Here is a 23,251-nt window from a genome sequence, read left to right as displayed (position 1 = left end):
TCATGATTTCTGTTCAAGCATTCTTATAGAATGAGTGTCATAAGATGTTTTATGTAGAATTTTGTTGCAGGATATCTGCTTGTGAATTGTTCACCAACCGTGTGGCTTGACTTGTCTTTAACTTCTGCTCGCCAAAATGCAGCAAGTACACTTTTCTGAGCTGGAGTAGATGACAACATTGCTTAAGTATTGGTGCAATATAGGACAGGATTGAAGAATAAAGGCAGGATTAACTTAGCCATAATATTCTGCACAGCTAAATAGTTGATTCCCCTGCATCGGCTTCATTTATGAACACGTCTAGAATGAAATACTGGATGGTTATGGATACCAATGGAATTGTATCCAGCAAGAACTGACATTTTTAGAGGAAGAGGAAAAAAAAGGAAATGATTTAAAAATAATGAAAATGTTTAAATATTCACTTTTTCTCTGAGTATTCTAGATCCTTTATTTTCTCCTGTAAACAGGCAGCTTTTTTCCATTAATCCTTGGTTGAAAGGCTCACTCATGGACACCAGATAACACTTTTTGAACTGAAAAATCAAGATTTTAAAAAAAATTGATTTAATCTGAATACAACTGAGTATAATTAAAAACACTGACCAGTGAGGAAGTTAATTCGAAATACAAGTCATTTTGCAGTTCTTGTCTTTCCAAATACATGTAAATCCCGTCCAGTGTACCCACCACTGTTGCCAGGCGCATTAGTATATAGTTCCTTGGCTTTTCCTTATCACCTTTCTTAAATAGTGGCACTGTGTTAGCTAACCTCCAGTCTTCTGGCACCTAACCTGTAATGACTGATGGAACAAGTGTCTCAGCAAGAGGCCCAGCAATCACTTTCCTGTCTTCTCAGTTCTAGGGTACGTGTGATCAGGTCCTGGGGATTTATCTACATTTGTGTTTTAAGCTGTCTAATACCTTCCCTGTAGTGTGGACATTTTCAAGATATCACTATTTCCCAATGTTCTCTACGTATCCTACTCCACACTAAACACTGATGCAAAATACTTGTTCAGTATCGTCCTTCATCTCCTGTGGTTCCACACATAGGTGACTTTGCTGATCTTTAAGGGGCTCTATTGCCTCCTTAGTTACCCTTTTGTCATTAATGTATTTGTAGAACCCCTTTGGATTCTCCTTAATCCTATATGCCAAAGCTGTTTCAAATTCCCCTTTTGCCCTCCTGATTTCCCTCTTAAATATACTCCAACTGCCTTTATGCTCTTCTAGGGATTCACTTGACCTCTGCTATCTATACCTGACATATGCTTCCTTCTTATTCTTGACGAAAACCAGTTCTCCAGTCATCCAGCATTCCTGTGATTAAAGAAAAGAGAATAATGAGACTTTTCAGATTATGTAAGTGGTTTTCACAATGTGTTATTTTGTTAGCATTGAGGATCTTTGTTTAGGTTGATACTCTGAAGGTGTCGTATCAGGATCCTTTTTACAGCTCATGCAGATAAAGGCAATAATATTTCAACTTTAGAGATATTAGGAACTGCACATGCTGGAGAATCCGAGATAACAGGACGTAGGGCTGGATGAACACAGCAGGTCAAGCAGCATCTTAGGAGCAGGAAAGCTGACGTTTCGAGCCTAGACCCTTCATCAGAGAAATGTTTTTCTGATGAAGGGTCCAGGCCCAAAAGGTCAGCTTTCCTGCTCCTAAGATGCTGCTTGGCCTGCTGTGTTCATCCGTACTTCAAATATAGCTTTCTATCCATGAGCTTCCAAGTGCTACTAACAGGAGATTGGGCAGGGAATTTCAAATCTAGCTGCTGATTCTGCAGCATGAAAACTCTTTCACACAAGACAGTACAAAACCCAGTTCAAGCTCTGACATCTCCCCAACAGACCGACTGTCTCTTCCATAACGTTCCAGTTACCGTTCAATGTCTGCCATCAGCTTAAGCGTAAGGTTTTTTTTTCTAGCTGGAACTAATTCTCAGACACCAACCTTATTAGTCGTAACCTTCTGTCTTGATCAAGAACCAACCTGCGTTCAACTTCTGCGCCTGGCCTCAGGAATAAATGGCTAGTTTGCTCTGTTTTCCTTGTAACATGAGCTATTACCAATGGTACAAAAGTCATGTTTAACTCTCAGTTCCCTGTTCACACCTCTGAACCAAAATTGATAAAAGAATAAAACAAAAATCATGAAACGTCAGCAGAGGCTTTAAGAAGGTACTGTTAAACAATATCGTATTAAAGGAGTCAAGTTGTTTATGTCTCTTGGTCTGAGCCGGAAGCCCTCAGTTCAAGCTCAACTCCAAGAATTGATGATCACATAAGTTGGGCTCAGTTGTGGCCAAATATTTAGTGTTCCAATCCGTAAGTCCCTTGAACACAAGGTAGTAGAAGTGGTGACAGAGGGAGAAATTCTTGGCAATTTCATGTGATGGAAATAAGTTAGAGTCTTTCCCATTATTGACAGCTCCAGTCTGCAATGTGCATCTGACAGTTCTGAAGAAGGGTTGCTGGAGCTAAAACATTAACTGTGGAGAAAAATCAGATGCTGCCAGATCTGCTAAGATTTTCCAGGAATTTTTATTTTTGGTGGATGTGAAAAGTGTATGTTGTGACATCATCTCTGACTGCTGTCGGGGCCCTGTACCCGAGTTGAGTAGAAGGTAGATGTCGTTTAGATTGCTGTGAACGGCATAAAGTTTGATCCTCCTAGTGGGTGGGTTGAGTCCCACTTCCTTGCTCAATGTGTGCAGGAGACTACAGCGCTATGCATTGGCCTTGCTTTTGGGTTTTAGGTTTGCAAAATCACTATTGTTATATATTGTCCATCAGTGAACAAAGACAAGCAAATCATTTGTGTTATCCCATCCTGAAGAACTGAACTATTTGATCTTGGCGAGGAAGACAGAAATAATGTTGCATTGGCACAAATGAGCCTAGAACATGCAATGTAGTATTCAGTATTTCTACTTAAAACACTCTTCAGCCATTCCATCTAGAAAGTGAACCTTTTGGGCAAATTAGATGAGGACACACTGGGTTTTTAAAAGAATTTTACATTACTTGGATTACTTAGATTAGATTCCCTACAGTGTGGAAACAGGCCCTTCGGCCCAACAAGTCCACACCGTCCCTTGAAGCATCCCACCCGGACCCATCCCCCTGTAACCCACACACCCCTGAACACTACGGGCAATTTAGCATGGCCGATCCACCTAGCCTGCACATCTTTGGACAGTGGGAGGAAACTGGAGCAGAGGAAACCCACACAGCCTTGCGGAGAATGTGCAAACTCCACACAGACAGTCACCCGTGGTGGGAATGGAACCCAGGTTCCAGGCGCTGCCACCGTGCCATTTATTTGCATTTACTTGAATGAGATGCCAGACTACAGCCAGAAAGCTGGGGCTGGTGGTCTAGTTCAAGCTTCTTAAGAGCAAGTTAGGTAACATCTTATTCGGGTGTAATGCAAGGGTATTTTAAGATTATGGAACAGAAGTGGCTAAACAGGTTTGCGAAGATCATCCGCCGTGATCCATTTTAATGGTGGAGTATGCTCAAGTAGTTCAATATCAATTTCTTTTGAAGTACAAGAATGAAGCTTTCAAACGCATCTTGGAGCTGAGATCATAATAGATTCAATAGCAACCAGATTGAAAATGCATTTGTGTACAATTAAGCTACTTCTAACTGATCATCCATTTGAGTCACCAGTAACAGCTATGGAGGATCATGGTGACAGAATCCTGTTTTAAAAACTGATCTGTGTTATGCAAAAACTGAAACATCTATAAATACTTGCTGTACTGTGGATTCAATCTTTTATTTGGTTCAGTTTTCAGGTGAAGTTTTTCTACATTTGCCAGATTGCCTATTGGCTCCATGCATTACCTGAGCTCTATTTTCAGAAAGTTAGAAAGGTAATTATGTACCTATTTATTGTTATTTATACCATCACAATAATGTAACCAGATAAAATCAAATTTGTCGTTGAATTTACACAAGAGTGCAAAATGAAAAATGCCAGCAAGTGGAAATGGAAAGTTGGAGTAATTCAGTAATCTTTTAAGGCCACAGAGTATGGACATCTAATAGGATGCCTACTGCCCCCCCTCCCCCGCCCACCACACACACACACACACGCGCACGCGCGCACACACACACGCATGCGCACACACACACACACACGCATGCGCGCACACACACACACACACACGCATGCGCACACACACACACACACGCATGCGCACACACACACACACACACACGCATGCGCACACACACATGCGCGCACACACACACACACACGCATGCGCGCACACACACGCATGCGCGCACACACACACGCATGCGCGCACACACGCATGCGCACACACACACACGCGCACACATGCATGCGCGCACACACACACGCATGCGCACACACACACCACGCATGTGCGCGCACACACACACACCACGCATGTGCGCGCACACACACACACCACGCATGTGCGCGCACACACACACACACGCATGCGCGCACACACACGCATGCGCGCACACACACACACGCATGTGCGCACACACACACGCATGTGCGCACACACACGCATGTGCGCACACACACACGCATGTGCGCGCACACACACGCATGTGCGCGCACACACACGCATGTGCGCGCACACACACGCATGTGCGCGCACACACACGCATGTGCGCGCACACACACGCATGTGCGCGCACACACACGCGCACACACACGCATGCGCGCGCACACACGCGCACACACACACATGCGCACACACACACGCGCACACACACACATGCGCACACACACACACCACGCATGCGCGCACATACACACACACACCACGCATGTGCGCACGCGCGCGTGCACACACACAGAAGCTGGTACTCGTTTGACGTTCTGCAACCAAATTTCCCTGACCCCATTGCCGAATTCTTTGTTCATCCTCTCTCTAAATAAGAGATGCTTAGGCACCGCCTATGCATTCTCTCAAGAGGGACTAGTAGGGTAACCAAATTAGAGTGCTCTGGATAACAAGAAGTTGAAAATATTAAGAAAAAACATATGCTTATTGCAGGTGTGGTAGAAAATAGAGACCCAGACTATGTGCCAAGTCCAGAGGGGTAGTGAAAAAATAAGAGGATGTAAAAAAAACTAGTAAAAGAGAATTCTGAAGTCTTCAATAGACATAGTGGTAAGAGGCAAGGTAAAGTAAGTAAGGCAAGTAAATGGTAAGAATTGCCAATGTTGAGCCAAGCAACTACGTAGTTGTCAATTTACCTTCAAAATTCGGGAAGCATCTCAAAACAATAATTTGAAACCAGATTAATAGTCACCTGAACACACGCAGGTTAATTTAGGAGAGCCAGTATGAATTCATTCTGGGAGAATCATGTTCAGCAGCCTACTGGAGTTTTTTTAAAATCAGAAAACAGAAGGTTGATCAGGGCAATGCTGCTAATGTGGTATACATGATCTTCCACAAGGCATTTGTTAAAGTGCTGATTTGCAAGTTATAGCTCATGGAATAAAAAGGAATAGTTGCAACGTGGATGCATAATTGGCTGAGTGATAGAAAATAGGAAATGGTTACTGGATGTTTTTGGGCTTGGAGATGTATTGTGATGGAGCCCCTTAGGGTTCAGTGGTGATACCCCTGTTTTACCTGGATTTTAGGGTCTGAGGTACAATTTTGAAGTTTGCTGTGGAACTTTGAGAATAGTGCAGAATTTCAAACAGATACAGACAAGCTCTCAGGCTTTATTAGTAGGAACGCAGAGTACAAGTTCAAGGAGGTTAAGTTTGGCCCTAGCTGGAACATTGTATACAGTTGTAGGGCCGGAGTTGAAGGAATTGGTGACCATGCAGAAGAGGCTTACTAGAATTTTTCCAATCATGAGGAATTTCAATTATGAAGATACATTGGAGAAGTCCAGTCTGTTGTCCTTCTCTTCATCACAAGATGAAGATGAGATCTGATTTAGGAGAAAATATTCCTGTATGTGAAAATGTTGACAGTAGTCTAAAAGAAACAAAAATCATATAAAAGCTTTTACACATGAGTCTGGAAAGTGCTGACAAATGTGTGATGGAGGCGAGTTCAGTCAAGACATCGAAAAGAAATTAGATGTTTATTGAAAATGAAGCATGTGCAAGGTTATGGGGAGAAATCAGAACCATGGCACGACTTGAAATACTGATTTGGAGAGCTGATAGAGATGATGAGGCTTAAGGCAGCCCCTCGCACAGTAACAATTGTGCAGTTCTGTTGACCAATCAGTCTGCCTAGCAAATAATGTTTTAGAAATTTTCTTTTTCTGTTGTAGTTTAGAGGAGTAGCCATGATTTGACTTGACGATTTTTGTGATTATTTGCAGAATATGAAGAACAATCGATAAATTTAGTAAAAGCTTTAAATGATGGTTTAATTGTCATCTCCATTAAGGACCATTACATAGAGTAATTCAGAATGTAAGGAAAAGATATGTGGGTTCCTTTATTGGTTGCGCTTCTAAGTATCATTTGTTTTACTGCTAAAATGTTTTGATTTTAGTTTTTCTTTCTTGAAGTTCTCCAATCCAGTCCTCAGTAAGAAACTAGACAGGCAGTTGAGCCAGACTGTTCCGAAGCCTACGCTAATCCAGTTGTTCACCTTTAGCTATAAGTTATGCAAGAGTGATTCAAGCTATATGCCTGACTTCCTGCCTGCCTGCAAGAGAGAACATGGTACCCTCTGAGCTTCAACGTCTGGTGACATGGCTGGAATTGGGAACTGGGGAACCGAGGCAAATATACACCTGTTTTAAGACACACATGATGTCATTTTTTTAGATTTTGCTCCTCATGTGTTTCAAATGATTGAATCTTACAGGAGGATATCGCTCGACAGCTGTACTACATTTGCCTTTACATATTCCATATTACTGGTGCCTATATATTGAAGTAAGTTTTTAATGTGCCTGATGCAGTTTTTCTTCAAAATTCGATACAATTTTCATGATTGGAATTTGTTTTTATATAGTGGAACTCCTAAATGTAAGGAATACCCCTCGCTATTTTCCCTCCACTTTATTATGAAAAATATTGGGTAATTGAGGTTCCCTTGAACAAGGAGAATATTGACCTTCTGATCATGGGTGCAAGAAGCCCATTGTTTATGACATTACTTACTTTGTTTCATTTTGGATCTTTATGAAATTATCCTTGACCTCTCAAAACTTTTCTCTTGAAATGAAGCAGTGTGTATGGAGAGCTACCTGTTGAACCGTACACTCCTCTTACATCCCTTTCTTCTTGTGTTGCCAACTGTCTGCTACCACTTACACATTGTTCTCCATCCATTCTATTTCTTTTTAAACCTTTTGGTGTTAGGGAACATAATAAACATAGATTTTGAAAGAAGTGTCATGCTAGTACACAGTGAAACTGGTTATTAATTGTAACCCACTTGTTTCCTGCAACCGGCTGCTAATATTTGCTTCTAGAATCTTCTTTGAAGATGTGGGCAGGAGTAATTGAAATTCATTTGTAATGTATTGCATGTATAGCAAATAGATAATACAGCAGCCTACAGGCTGGACCTTTAATATTCTAGCTTGTCATTTTGATATTTAGAAAACTTACTTAGACAAGTTGGATCACTGACAATTTTTCTCATTCTAGCTATTAGTATAAAGCCAAAGTTTTGGAATATAGTGATTTCTCTTTCCATTAACTTGTTAACATATTACTTATGTGTTTGGATGCAGGACAATGTATTTGTATATTTTGCTTAGGACATATTCAACCAAATGCCATCCAGTCAGCAAATTCTCTTCAGTTTCTGAGATAATGTGACCAATGTTTGACGTTTCCCTTCTTGAATGCAGTGAATTTATTGAGAAGGATCATCTGGCTAGAAGTTCTAGAAATTTGACATTGCTGGCACCTAAGTTGATCTATAACAATCTGTTTTCTGGGAGTGCCTTACAGATAAATGAGCTTTTATATTTTTGGTGTATTGTTATTGATGAAATTGATGAACTGGACAGTGAAGTTTTTCAAATAATTGCTTGTCTTTCAATTATGATCAGTTCATTTACTGTCTTCATCCCTTCTTGCTGCATTTTTCAGTGCAATATGGCAAACTTCATGTCTAATCTGACAGCACATAGCATCTGTCCTTTGCTAACTTTTAAGTTTTAAGTTGATACTAGGTGTTATTAATCAATTGTGTGGATGTATGTGGTTGTTTTATGACACAATGGTAGTGTCCTTGCCCCTGGACCAAGAGACCCAGGTTCAAGTCCCCCCTGCTCCAGAGCTGTGGAGTAGTATCTCTGAACTGGTTCATCAGAAAAACAGGTTAATTAAACTTTTCAGGAAATTATAAAATTGTGGTTGTTTTCAAGAGGATGTTCTGTTCAGAATAAAATTGATAGTCTGACTTGATGTTTAGAAGTATACTGCATTCATGTATTTTAAATTTTGTTTGCGTTTTTTTATCTTTGCAGTCTTCACAGACTGGGCTTGACTCTCTTGGTGCCACATTACCTGGTAGAGCTCTTGTTTCATGCATCACGATTATTCTACTTCAGTGATGAGAACAAACAAAAGGGGTAAGTGAGTTTGTAGATTTACGTTAGGAGTATGAACAGTTTGTTATTTTCTCTCCCTTACCGTACGAACCGTGGGAATGATGTAGTACAAAACAAGACACCATGTGATCATGTGAGAGCCTGAACCGCTACCACTAACTCAGGCAGTGAATTCCAGACACTGACCCACCTTGTGCTTTTGGGGAAAAAAAAATTCCTCATGCTCCCCTCTAATCCTTCTGGCCACTTCGCCTGCATCTATGACCCCCAATTTTTGAAATCTCTGCCGAGGGAAACCGGTTCCTTTTGTCTACTCTACTTCCACCTCTCTCACAATTTTGCATACCTTAATCATGTCACCCCTCAGCTTCCCTGTTGCAAGGAAAATAACCCCAACCCCTCTAATCTCCTTGTAGCTACAATTCTCCAGCCCTGGCAACGTCTAGTAAATCTTCTATGCACCCTCTTGAGAACACTTATGTTATTCATGTAATGTGGTGACCAGAACTGCATATAATACCCTAGTTGTGGCCTCGCTAATGTTTTTACACAGTTTCATCATTAGATCCCTACTTTTGTATTCTATATGTAGATCTTCACTCCATAATAGGAATACATCCAGTAGTTAGATAAATTATTGGGTTGTTCCTTCAAACCAATCTTGGTAAGCTCAAAAGTAATGACCAGTTTGAAAAGGAGAGTTGATGAAAATAGAGAAAAAAGGTGAGCAAATAATAAAGAAAACAGTGACACCTGAGAATGCTACTGAATATCAAAAGAATAATTAGGGTTCGTGGAAATGCTGAAAGGTCAAATGAGAAGGTCTAACTGAAGAGGAAGAATGTATGAATGAGAGATTACAGTCTTGTTGTATATGAGTGGAAGTGCAGGTGTTGAGGACAATGTGGAAAAATGGTTTAAGGTAACTAAATAAAGGAGTTAGTCCTGGAAAAGGCAGCAGAAAACTACTGGATCCTGATAGTAAGCATCCTCTGATGCTGAAGCAAGTTAGACAGAAAATTGAAAAACTTCTTGCTGCCTTTTCTTTTCAGGTCTCAGATGTAAATTGTGAATTGGACACAGGAAGGCAGTCAGTGTACCACCTCTATTTAAAAAGGAGAGATTACGACCAGGACCCCAGTTAGTGCAATATCGCAGTAATGTCAACCTGTACTTTGTCTAAGTGTTGACTGACCTGAGTATTTCCAGTTTTTTAAAACAAAATTAGTTAGAAACTAACTGACAGAAACAAAACGGTTGGATTAGTAGCAGTTTCATTGAAAGAATTGTTTGACACATTGGGCAGTACTTGTCTATTTAGGTTGTTATTGTTTTGGATGAGACCTCGGAGGACAGCCAGTTTGTAGACATGACAAAAATAAGTCTCAGAACTGAGTAAGATTGTAACTTGAGTGGGAAAGGCTGATCAAATAGGGAACCTTACTAAGGATAAAATGGAGCATGGACTGATGTGTGGTCCTGCATTTTTAGGAGGAAAAGTCAAGCATACACTCAGTCAGCCCATGTTTAAAAAAAGAGTTGGAGGGATAAAATTACTTTTCTTTATTCCATGGAATGTGAGTGATGCATTTCTTGCCTCTCCATAATTGCCTTGAACTGCATTGCTGTGTGTGTCTCGTCGTATGTAGGCCAGACCAGGGTAAGCTTGACAGATTTCCTCCCATAAGAGGTGTGAGTGAACCAGTCGGATTTCTATGGCAACCAATTATAGGTTCATGGTCACCATTACCAAAACTAGCTTTATAACTATTTTTGAATCAACCTGTTCAGACATGTTATTACACACCTCTGAAGTAAGTAGGGCTTGAACCTGGGACCCCTGGTCTAGAGCTAAGAATACTACCACTGCACCACCAGAGCTCCTTTGGACTAGCTTTATATTTCAGATGTATTAATTGAATTCGTCTTCTGCCAACTGCCATTGTGGGATTTTAAATTGGTGACTCTGGGACAATAACCTGGGTCTCTGAATTTCTAATCTAATGGCATTACTACTGCACTGTTTCCTCTTGAACATGAACATAAATTCCTTACATGGTGCAAATGTAATTTAATCAAACCAGCAGCTTTATAAAGTTTACAATTAGAAGGAGGAAATAGAAGAACAAAACAATAATTACTAATTTGTTCTCTGCGTTGATTAGGCAAGAAAACTAGACAATAATACCCAGAAAAATACCTAAATGCAATTTCCACTGATTTGGAGAATTGGTGAACTGCTGTGATCAGTTTAAACTAGGAATGGGGTGTGTGGTCAGGCAAACATGCTTCACAGGTTTTGGCGCTTGAGTTCCTTTGTGACGTGATTGAAATAGTCAAATACAGTATGCTAATATATTGTGCTTTTTGCTTCAAATACTACCAATAACTGATGATCACTGGAACTTTAGGATATACTGATGATTACATTGTGCTGAATATGTACTGAAAAAATAATAGAAACATGTTTATTTTGTACTTCAAATAAGATTTGGTCTATTCTCTTTAGCTTCACTCTCTGGGCTCTACTTTTCGTAATGGCTCGCCTCCTCACTTTGACTCTGTCTGTCCTCACGTTTGGTTTTGGCCTTGCAAGAGCAGACACTCGAGACTTCTCAGTTGCAAATGGAAATTTCAACACGCTGACTGTCAGGTAGGCAACTAAAGTGATTTTGAGTGTTTAATGTTTGAAAAACAATCATATCTAAGTTGTCTGCATGAGGACCTATGTTTCATATTTTAATGTAAAGACATGGGTTACCATTAAATAATCTTTTGTTATGAATTGATTTGTGTTTAGTGAAACTTAGCATTCTTTATCTTTTAGAGCCTGACTTTGTTGAAAAACTATTTGCACTTCTTTCCTACTGTGCATGTCCCAGTTGTTAGCGTCACCCTTGACAATGATGGTTATTGGACTTTCCCACTTTTATTATTTAGTTGGTAACTTCTGTGAAATTGCAAGCCTTCTGATATTTCATGTGAATTTTTCCTCATTCTGTACGGATATACTTGGTCCGTGCTCAGCTAATCAAAATAACAAGCTGACCTAGGGCACAGTAGCCAGTAGCTGAAGTTACCAAAGAACTTGTGTATGTTAATTATCTAAAGAAACTTGCAAATTTAGCTTGAAGTATTGTTACTTTAAACCCAAGAAATCAATTTTATCAATTACTAACATAGGACATTGCATCCCTTGAATCCCTTGTCTGTTGTGACTCTTTGCAACACTTAATGACTGGGTTTTTGTGTAATTGGCTTCCCTTTAGCTTGACTAAAACCTGTCCGGCTTTTGCCATTTGTTGCGCACATTATCCTTTGAAGAGAAAATTAATTTTAAACAAGTTGGTCACCACTGCAGTTTGGCATCGTTAGCAACCCTTCTGTGACCATGAAAATCTTTTTGAATTCTTTCCATTATCTGATTATCTTTTGTAAGTATGGCGGTGAGCGCATTGAACCATCACTGAATTTAATGGAATAAATATTGATTCCTTCAGTTTTCAGTGAACAGGTCTAATTTTAAGTCACAGAACACTTGCATTTTACAGTTGCTGTCATGCTACTTTTAGATTTTAGGAAATTTGGTTTCTAACTTCAGAATCCTGTTTTCCAACACCATTTAGTACATTATATAAAGTTAAGATACAAAATCCCAAATACGTTTGTCTAGATTGTGCATAAATGTGAAGAAACCCATTCCCAGGAGTACAATGTAGGGGTTCGAGCCAGTTAGAATTTCTATTATTACACTGTTTCTCCATCATTTAAGTCATTATTTTTCATTTTTCCATTTTTTAATTATCCAAACCTGTTAACAGAAAAGGAAGATTTTTCCCATGAAGAGAAAACCATCTGTCATTATTGCATCACAAGGTTTTGAAAATATGAAGATTTTTTAATCATGCTTCATGTTCCACTATAAACTTGATGTAACTGTATGTTCTTGGATTTTTAAAAGTGTTTTGGCAGGAGATCTATTAAATTGGTAGGCAATTGAAGAAGTGTTTGAAACCCAATCTATAATATTTTGCCTAGGATATCTTGCTTTTAAAAAAGGTCTGGTGGCGACCGTGCTGTTGCACTTCTTGCAACTGCTGTGAAGGCAGTCTTTGTGATCTTCCATTAGAATGTTTCTTCCTTCACTGTGCTGGACAAATAACCTAGAGAGAGGCTAGAATTGGAACGTGCTGCAACAATTTGACTAATTGAAAGTAGTCAATATAGTTGAATACTGTCCCTTAAAAACAGCATATTTTTAAGGAAAGGTAGTCAAATACATTATATATAGTTTCGCTGAGGTACTGAGTGGAGCATAATTACCAAGTTTGAGCAGTTGGCTAAAAGGATGTTTTATGTTTTAATTGAGCTATCACTCAATGAAGTATCAGATTGCTTCAATCTTAGATAAATTCTTTAACTTAATTATGCAGATGGAAATATACAAATATCCTCAATCTAGGATAACAAAGTGTGGAGCTGGATGAACACAGCAGGCCAAGCAGTATCTTAGGAGCACAAAAGCTGACGTTTCGGGCCTAGACCCTCCATCAGAAAAGGCCTCTCTCACACATTTTTCTGATGAAGGGTCTCGGCCCGAAACGTCAGTTTTTGTGCTCCTAAGCTGCTGCTTGGCCTGCTGTGTTCATCCAGCTCCACACTTCGTTATTTTGGATTCTCTATGTCTGCAGTTCCCATTATCTCTGATCCCCAATCTAGGTAATGGTTGATTGCTTTTGAAATAAACCATGAGGTAATAAACCATGAGGTAATCTCATCTTTTAGGGAAAGGATAGCCACTGGAGTTTATTTCTTTGCTAAAATACAAGTCAAGATTTGCCAAGCTGATTAAAAGTTATTTTTTTGTGTAAGACCTGCTTATGTATAAACATTGTTTCGGGATGGTTAATGGCAAAAATATCTCATAATTTATGACTGATTGGTCTGACATAATGATGCAGAAAAACAGCTCATTGTATTCATGCACCTAATTGCTGTCTTGAGCCAAAATTAAATCTCTTTTAGAAACTTGTCAAGTAGTAAGTAGCCCTGATGACTTTTTCAGGAACTATTATTTGAATTCGTCACTGAAATGCTAGTCGATATGTTACTGGACCTCATAGCATTTTAAGTTATCCTGCATAATACTTATAATATGAGTGTACACCACACAAAGAGTGGTTTAATATTTTTAAAAAGAGATATTTAATGACAGATTAATTAGTAGTATCAAGACCATATCATTTTTGAAACTCCATCATTTTATGCATCCCTTGATTAGTGAGGTTAGATCACATGGAATGTAGAGAGAATAGCTGTTTGGATACAGAACTGGCTGTAAGGCAGAAGACAGATGGTGGTGGTGAAGGGTTGCTTTTCAGACAGGAGTCGGTGTACCACAAGGATCAGCGCTGGGTCCACTGCTTTTTGTCATTTATATCAATGATTTGGATGTAAACATAGGAGGTAGGGTTAGTAAGTTTGTGGATGATATCAAAATTGGAGCTGTGGTAGACAATGGAGAAGGTTACCTCAGTACATTGGGATTTTGATCAGATGAATCAGTGGGCTGAGGAGAGGGGAAAGATATAAAAAGGATCTAAGGGGCAACTTTTTCACGCATTGGGTGGTGCGTATATGGAATGAGCTGCCAAAGGAAGTGCTGGAAGCTGGTACAATTACAACGTCTAAAAGGCATCTGGGTCAGTGTGTGAATACAGGCCGAATGATGGCAAATGGGACTAGACTTGGATGGGAAATTTGGTTGGCATGGACGAGTTGGACTGAATGATCTGTTTCCATGCTTTATATTTCAATGTCTCTGAGATGAGACAGCCAACCTATTGCGCTGCCATGGTACTCCTATAGGCTCCACGCCTGCCTCTGGCCACTCCCTGTAGGCATTTTTATTATTTTACAGGTGCCCACAACTTTTACACATGCACCATAGAAAGTATTGTGTCTGGGTGCGTAATCGTCTGGTATTGCAACTGCTGTATCCCGGGCTGATGATAAACTGAGGAAAGTTTTATGTATACAGACCCTCACAGAAGCCAAACTCCCATCCATGGACTCCATTTATATTAGTTGCTGTGGAAAGGCTGCCAACATCATCAAAGACCCCTCTCGCCCCAGAAACACACCGTTCCAACCTCCTGTTAGGCAGAAGATACACAAGCTTGAACACACGCACCAGTAGGTTCACTAACAGCTTCCCTGTTGTTGTTAGACTACTGTATGGCCTTCTCTAATTTCAAGTTAATGGAGATCTTGCTAATGTTGATCATGCTTTGTGCACCTCCTGTGCAGCTGTGATTTTGTATGCCTCACTGTGTGTAAACACCCTATGGTGTGTATGTCCTCGATTGCTGTGACTGCTGTACTGCTTGCAAAACCAAGCTTTCCACTGTACTGAGGTACATGTGACTGCAATAAATGAAATCAAGTTAAAATCAAATATCTTGACAGACCCTTTGGCTTGAGACTCCAATGGATGAGTCAACCATGTCATGGAATTGAGTACTTTTCACAATAATTGAGTACTGTAGGCAAGAAATTTTGAACAGAATCTGGTAATGTCTTGGCAGCATCAGAGGTGCAGAAATTCTGAAGAAGGGATCCTGACCCAAAATATCAACTTCCCTGATCCTCTACTGCCTGACCTGCTGTATTCCAGCTCCACACTGTGTTGTCTCTGACTCCAGCATCTGCAGCTCTTGCTATCTCCTAGTAATGTCTTATGGTGTTTTTTAAAAATGCATGTAATATTTCATTGAAAAATCATACAAGCATCAGTGATTTTGCCTTTTTTAAAGTTCAGTGTGTTCACTTGGTTTTTCGTTAAGGGTTTTACTGCTTGCAACAAATATGAAATGAATGAGAACAGATCTAAGTTTTATTTACAATATGAAAAATATTTCATAGAATTGTAAACAGGGGAAGAAATATGCCATCTCCCAGCAACCAGCAGTCAAGCCTGCAGGCAGGTGGCTGATTGTGTAGTTACAGAAAATTCTTCACTATTACTGGCCACCAAGAGATGCAGGATGACTGACGACTATTATTCTCCCTTTAAATTATACTCCCTTCCTGCAGAGAAATATCGTAATGCTGTTTTCTATTGCTCTAATTTGCAAGATCACTGGAGAACTGTGATTGGCCTTCACTCCATTGCATTTCACAGCCAATACGACCCAAAGAGATTGTTTTAAATGAAAAGATGCTTTGCTGAAATTACATTTACAGATGACTCTGCGCTGAAATAGTATGTATGTATTTATCAATTGTGATATTATAACAAGCTAGTGCTATGTTATAGTTTGCATTTGTTTTTGTGCAATTTTTCAGAATTAGTAGCTATGTTGTTTATTGACCTGAATTTCCTTTTATTATTGAACAGGATTAGTTGCTTAGCTGCTATTTGCCTAACACAAGCATGGATGATGTGGAAGTTTATCAATTTCCAGCTGAAGAAGTGGAGGGAACACACCCAGAATCAGATCCCCAGAAAGAAAGTAGCGAATACCAAGAACAAGCCTTCAAAAAAAGAGTATAACAAGGGTCAGTATTAAAACCTAGAAAATCTTTCTCAAGCATTCAATCTGTGATTTAATCTTATAAAAATATTAATAATTAATAAAAAATAGTCAGCATTCTGTTGAAGTTATAAACCCAATTCAGTGGAAAGGTAACTTTATTTAAACAGTTGAAGCTGATTCTGAGTTCCTGTCTAGATTGTCCCAGGCCTGTATTGCAACTTTGCAGCGTGACCATGACAGCCCTAAAACAGCGTAACTTGTTCTTTTTCTGAGGATACCATCAGAATTCAAGACCCAGAAAGCAAATACATTTTATGAGCCATGTGTTGTTATTACCTGTCACAGACCAGATTATGTTACATCCACCTTAATAATTACAGAAGGTTTGAGGCTAGTAATGATCTGAGGAACAGCAACTTCAAGAGATTTTGGAGACCAAGTAAAGATAAATGAAACATTGAAAAGTGGTCAATTGGATAAAACTAATTTTTTTTTTATTAAGAAGGCTTTACTTGTGAATACCTTAAATGTCTGTAATGCTGCTCAAAACCCATTATGGGGAGCCCTTTTATTTAAACCTAGAAACAAGCGTTAATGGGTTTTATGTACCGTGGAAAAGCCTTTTGCATCTTGCATGTTGCTTCATCTTACAAACACACAATGAATCTATAATGGAGTCCCTATCAGACCTGTGTCATTTACATTGCATCAGTCTGATTAGATTGAAACTGTTCAGTTCCCACCTGAACTGATACCTTAAAACAATAAATTAGCATGTTGCTCAGAATAATTTGTGGTAACTCTCTTGTTCATTATTATATAAAAAAACTGTTCTCCTATAAAAGGTATCTTGGAAGATCTAGAGGTGGAAAGTCACTCATATGTACAGAGTTGTGATAATTCCCTGGGGGAAAACAGTCATAATTTAGTCTCTACATGGCTCGAGCACAAGTCCTCATTTCATTGAACAATGCTTCCTGGATCATGAGAATTCATGTGGTCTAACAGTGCACTAATAAAAAGTGAACAAAATTTCTGCCCTCAATTTAAATTAAAATTGACAATCTTCAGTTTTCTTAATGATCAACTACTCTCCAGCTTCCTTTTTTTGTTTCTTCGTCTTTTGTGGTCAGACATTTTCTAGTCATGTTTATCTCTTCATTATTCTTTCAGCTGCTTACCTCCCCATAGCTGTTCGGCAGAACTATATTTTATGGTTATTAAAGTTCCAGGACAGGAAACTACACGAGTTCCTCAGGTAGTGTCCTCTTCTTGACCACCTTCAGCTGCTTCATCACTGACCTTCCCTTCCACCATAGGGTCAGGAGTGAAGATGTTCCTTGATAAATGTTCAATGTTGGGCACTATTTGTGACTCCTCAAATAGTAAAGCCTATATGCCCAGATACAGCAAGACCTGGACAATATCCAGGTTTGGACTGACAAGTGGCGCAAGTAACCTTCGTGAAATGGTGCGAGGCACTGACTCGAACAGAAGAAAACCCTCACCCCCTTAACATTCAGTGAGAAGATAACCTGGATTAGCCTACTGTGTCTACAGGTGTAGGTCACATGCTAGAAATCCCACGAATGAATGCATCTCCTGATTTTCTAAAGCCTGTCTACTTTCTACAAGATAGAAGTAAGGAGTATAATTAAATATTCTTTATTTGACTGGATGAGTGCATCTCCAAAAAATCCTGGACAAATCTTGATTGACTTGATAGACAATACACCCTGAAACATTGACATCCTCTGCCAGCACTTAACAGTAGCAGTAGTGAAAATTATCTACAAGGTAGACTGCAGAAATTCACCTTAACTCCTTAGACTCTGTCAGACAGCACTTTACAAACCATGGATTCAGATAACACGGAGCAAACCCTTGAATTCAACTTGCCCATGCCGACCAGATTTCCTAAACTAAATGACTCCCGTTTGCATGTGTTTATCCCGTATCCCTATAAACTTTTGCTGTTCAGGAATGCAGGCATGCTAAGTAGTGCTCAGGCTCTTGAGCCTGTACACTTCAGGTTAGCCGCATCCTTCTCTCTCTTCGTTCTTTTTGTTTTTCTTTCTCTTTTCTTCCATCATCTGACATTGTGGGGAAGCCAGAGTGGTGTCGAAGGGTTGTCATTGGCAGCGGTGGTGGTGCCTGGAGCAAGGACTCCTGGTTTCATTAGGAGCCTGAACTCGGGAATTTTTGCCATAGCAGCCCTGCTCCTGCGTAGCCAGTAGATCCACAGCATGGATTTGGCTACGACAGCGCTTGGTGTCACAGTAGGGTCATCTGTTGCAGTAGTGCTGAATGGATCATCTGTGGCGGTGTCCAGAACAGGTCTCCTGGCTGTGGTAGGCCCACAGTGTGGACTCAGCGGGTGTTTGACTGCAGCAGTGATGGCGGTGCCTGCTCCATGACCTTGCAGAGATCTTTCAAAAAATAATGCAACTGGTTTGTTGACTCCTTGCAGAGAAGATGAACTCTCGATTTAATGTTACTAGTCTTTTATTCTTTTTATAAACTCAGATGGCACTGTATTGTGGCTACACTTGCCACTATCCTTCTAGATATATATGACAATAAATAAATATTCATTTACCTGTCCAAATGTCTTTTAAATGTTGTAATTGTACCTGCACCTACTACTTTGCCTGTCAGTTCATTCCATATGCGCATCACCCTGTGTGTGTGGAAGAAGTTGCCTCTAAGGTCCCTTTGAAATCTTTCCCTTCTAACATGAAACTTATGCCCTAGGGAAAGGACTTTGGGTATTCACTTCATCTATACATCTATTATTTCACAAACCTGAATAAGGTTACCCCTCAGTCTCCCGTGCTCCAGGGGAAAAAAACTCCCAGCCTGTCCAGACTGTCCTCAGTGCCATCTAGATAAGAGAGCAGGAGATGTGTTGGAACACCACCACCTGCTATTTCTTCTGCAAGAAACGCAACATCCTGACTTGGAAATGTATTGCTTTTCCTTCAGTGTTACTGTCTCAAAATCTTGAAACTCTCTTCCCACTACCAATCTGGGTGAACCCGCAGCAGTTGAATAAGAACAGCTCATCACCACCTAAACCAGTCCAACGTTTGGCCATGATGCTTACAAGTGGTTATTGGTTCAAGAACCAAATATATTAGTTGACTTGAGCTATTTTTGTTCCCTTACTGTTTTGTTTTGTTATTTTTGCAGCTAATGCATCAAACGGAACAGTGAAAACAGAAAGTGGAACTTCACCACGTGCAAGGAAAGCAAAAGCTTCGTGAAGCTGGATTTTAAAAATTGGCAAATTTGAGGGAAAAAGAAACTGATGATCACAAATCTCTTCAATCTTTTCACACCCCTAAACCACTCTACTTTCATTTCTACATGCTAATCAGAGTTGAGCAAAGAAAGTGATGGCAAACCCTGTTGAGACACTCTTTGTGTTCTTATAAACGAAAATGAGGTGAAACTCTTGCTGCTCCAAACAGATTAGCTATTGGATTAGGCCTTGAGTGGTCAGTACTCAGCTTTGGGGTGTGCACATGTAGTATTTTTATGTTCTTGTCAGTTTCGAATGGTGGCTGGAGGACACATGAATGGTGAACAAGTAACTGTGCGAATTGGGGTGCGATAGAAAATGACCAGTTGGATGCCTTTACCAAAGGCTGTTTTGGGTCCAGTTACCAAGACAGTAGGCATGAATATTGGAATTGCTAACAGTGTGTTCGGAATTAGATATGAAAATTGTCTTATTACCTGGAGACTGGGCCAATCACAGCTGCGTTGTTATTCTTTAATTTTCTGTTTCCTGCCCCTTTCTGATGCTTGTAATGTTGTGATGCTTAGATTTCAAAGTATAAACACACCAGATCCCAACAAACTGTGAATACAAGTTCAAATGAGAATTGTAACTGTTCCCACACTGTTTTTCCAATCTTGAAAAATGAGTCAGCATCACCCTGGCTGGATATTATCTATCAGTCTCCGTTTTTGCACAAAAGATATGTTGACCTGAAGTAATCATGATGTTCCTGAAAATAATAAGGGCACATGATTGGAGCAGTATCCACACTACAAAAACTGGTTTAGACCCCAATATTTTTTGGTAGATTGTTCAAACATACAGTCACTTTTGCTGTAGAGTTTCCGCAGCTTGTTCAATCCATTGTGTTAGGATTTTTCTTTTTTTCATAAAAAGTTTGATAAATGCTGCCATTTATACTCCAAACTTTTATGTAGGGTTTTGTTTTACTTTTGTGGCTTTAGAAGATAATGTACGCATTTGACATGCAATCTTTACCCCCTCCCTCAAGTTTTAAGTGCCCTTGATAAAAAATGTAAAAATGATCAGCCAAAAACACCCATCTTGCAACTGTACAGGAACTCAGCAAAATGTTCTTTTCAAGGGGGAGGCTTTTTAATTTTTTGAGTAAGAAAATGATCCTTTCATGTTTAGCGTTTTGCATTTTTAGTTGCTTTACCCGTAGATGTGTGATGGGAACTGTGCCTTAATCTTGACCAGATATTGTCGTCTTCTCTATTTTTAACATGAAAAGGCATCAGAGTTTCTAAACCATCATGACCCTAGTCCATTTCACTGTTTATTATTTTCATCTCAAACAAGAGTGGCTTGAGCATTTTTAAACTAATGTTTATTTTAATCAAAGAAGAAATTCTTCTGTTTCATGTGGCTCTGGAACATAGTTGTCTTAAATGGTGTTTATCACCAATAATATTTTACATAACAGGTAAATATTTTAAAACAGATCATCTTCAAAACATACATTGTGGGGTCTGCTTTGCCCCATAATCTTCCCTGCTGAAAGACAATTAAATGATTTATAGATTGTTTCTCTGTTAGCCTTCTCCCAACTTATTTTCCTTGTTTAGGATCCCCATATTTAGGAAAATGTAGCACATTTTTACTTTGGGGTTTATAAGAGAGAAGAGTAAAGATGTACAAGACTATTTTTACACTCTCTTTTTGGTTAACAGATACTGTTTAACATATATACACCCACAAAAATTACTTTGTACCAATTTATCACTTTGACAAAAGTTGTGCAATGGGAAGATACCTCTTAATAGTTTGTTCTTTATTTTCTACCAAGTACATCAAATAATTTCATCAAGCTAACCCAAATTGGACATTTTGCGACACCTAAATAGAGCCTTATTTGTTGGCCATTTAGCTTTCTCAGAATCCCTTGTATGCACATACTGAAGTTATAGTGCATTTGTGTATATCAGACCTACCAAATGAGCTTGTGTACACAGGCTTGCTTTCCTAACTGTCTGTACCAAGTCACCACATGTACACATCCTTGCTTACAGAATCGCCTTATATATGAGCCTACGCTGATTCTTTTGTCCTGAATCAGTGTATATCTATTTCATTATATCAAAACGCTGGTGTGTACAGATGTATTGACCATGTGCCATATTGGGAATGTATGCAAAGACATGCATGTGCCCAATAAACTAATAGTTTAATCTGTCTATATTGAATCACCATGTACACCATTTATTTATATAAATTCAACTGTGTACACTCTCTTGTATTATGAACCACTGAGTAGAATCAACTTAGCTGTTTGTCTTTCTATGCAAGTAGAAAGTTTTAAGGTTCTTGTAAATCTCTATGAACAATTCCATGAATTGTTTCCTTAAACAATGTTGAGGTGAATCCCACTATTACATACTGATTAACACAATGTGTTGGTGCCTGAATTGGAGCACAGTCCAAGCTTCTCATCCCTGCCTGCTGCTTTGAATGTTGCATGTAGAATCAACATACAGGAAGGTAAAATATTTGATCAAATGCTGTTCGACTATTTTGTTCTTGCGTTTGGAGTGGAGGATAAAATTTCACATGACAGTGGTTTCACTGTTTTCACCTTAATTGTAGTATCCCAGATCTGTGACAGTGGATGGGAAGTTTCCTCTTTTCTATGTTGGAACATTTGTATACAGACATTAATTGCATATTTTCTGTAGACTGGATAAAAGATGCTACTGTGTGACTGCTACTGTGCTTAATCGGTACTTTAGGGAGGACATCCTGTGTGACTGACAGGATTGGCAGAGTTGACAAGAATATTGATTTTATTCATAAGGAAATACTGAAACTTCAGTGAGATATCAAAAAGCAGACGTTTCCCAGTCTATTTTCTTAAAAGTATATATAAATAAAATTGATTGTGCTTTTTTTTAAAAAGAAAAGGGGACATTATCAGTGAACAGCTTATACTTTATTATGTTGACATGAGACAAAACCATTTAGCCGGTTACAGTAAAAATGACAATAGTCCTGAATCTCAGAAGCCTTTCTGAACTCAGTCGTGTAAATGTTGTTCATTTTGTTTTTCTGATACATTTTGTGAATCAATGTAACTGTAATAGCTTCTAGTTCCCAGACCATTTGCTTTTGCCTTCTGATAAATTTGTAGCTAGGGCAGTGGGAGATGTGTTTATTTCTCTACTGGTACAACAGAAGATAATTCAAGGTGACTTTTATTTAACTTTACATAGTTTGTTATTTTTGTTATTATTGAGTTCTAGGTTATAGAACAATGTCATGTTTTTGAGTTGCTACTCTAAACATGTTAGAATACCAAGCTCTTGTGTATGTTTGATGGCAGGGTCTTGTAAGTTTAACATACATTTGAATCTGTTATAAAACCACTATTTCTGCAATCTGGAAAATAAATTTGTTGCCTCATCTGTGACATTTTAACTTGCTGGTGATAATTGATGTTTTGACCTTTTATTATTTTAAAGATATGTCTACTTGCAAAATGGGACTACTCGGTGCAAGATTTGTTTTAGAAGAAAGCAAGTTTTTATTTAACAGATACTGTAGATTGAATTACATGGACAAATACCAGCTATGTGTAGTATATGCAATACACAATTTGCAGTTCGATGCTGCAATTCAACCTGTGGAGATGCTTAATCACTGGAAATACAGCTATGTCAAAATGCATGTAGTCAGCTCTGACATAGAAATGCCGTGTCCTATACAAGAAAATGAAACCAGACACTGAACTGAAAGCTTCTTGGTCCTACAACTGATTAGAAAACAAACTGGAATCCTTTGAGGATGTAACTAGTAGAGTAGGGGAGCAAGTTGATGTGGTTTATTTGGATTTGAAGGCTTTTGACAA

The 23,251-nt window shown here is 39.1% G+C and overlaps 1 protein-coding gene across 2 annotated transcripts in view; it reads left to right on the top strand.

The window, feature by feature from the left end:
* The window catches only part of LOC125461363 (translocating chain-associated membrane protein 1-like 1), a 101,073-nt gene extending 78,252 nt beyond the window's left edge, over window positions 1-22,821 (top strand). For both annotated transcript variants that reach the window (XM_048550057.2, XM_048550056.2), the window contains exons 6-11: window positions 3,812-3,896; window positions 6,858-6,928; window positions 8,479-8,583; window positions 11,072-11,215; window positions 15,962-16,122; window positions 19,293-22,821. In XM_048550057.2, the coding sequence (XP_048406014.1) occupies window positions 3,812-3,896; window positions 6,858-6,928; window positions 8,479-8,583; window positions 11,072-11,215; window positions 15,962-16,122; window positions 19,293-19,366 (640 nt within the window). In that variant the 3' untranslated portion in view covers window positions 19,367-22,821. The remainder of the gene's footprint in view (window positions 1-3,811; window positions 3,897-6,857; window positions 6,929-8,478; window positions 8,584-11,071; window positions 11,216-15,961; window positions 16,123-19,292) is intronic.
* Window positions 22,822-23,251: the final 430 nt, after the last annotated feature.

The sequence above is a fragment of the Stegostoma tigrinum genome, chromosome 19, assembly GCF_030684315.1.
Source record: "Stegostoma tigrinum isolate sSteTig4 chromosome 19, sSteTig4.hap1, whole genome shotgun sequence".
NCBI classification, from domain to species: Eukaryota; Metazoa; Chordata; class Chondrichthyes; order Orectolobiformes; family Stegostomatidae; genus Stegostoma; species Stegostoma tigrinum.
Note: the sequence above shows the minus strand (reverse complement) of the source record. Positions and strands in the feature narration are given on the sequence as shown.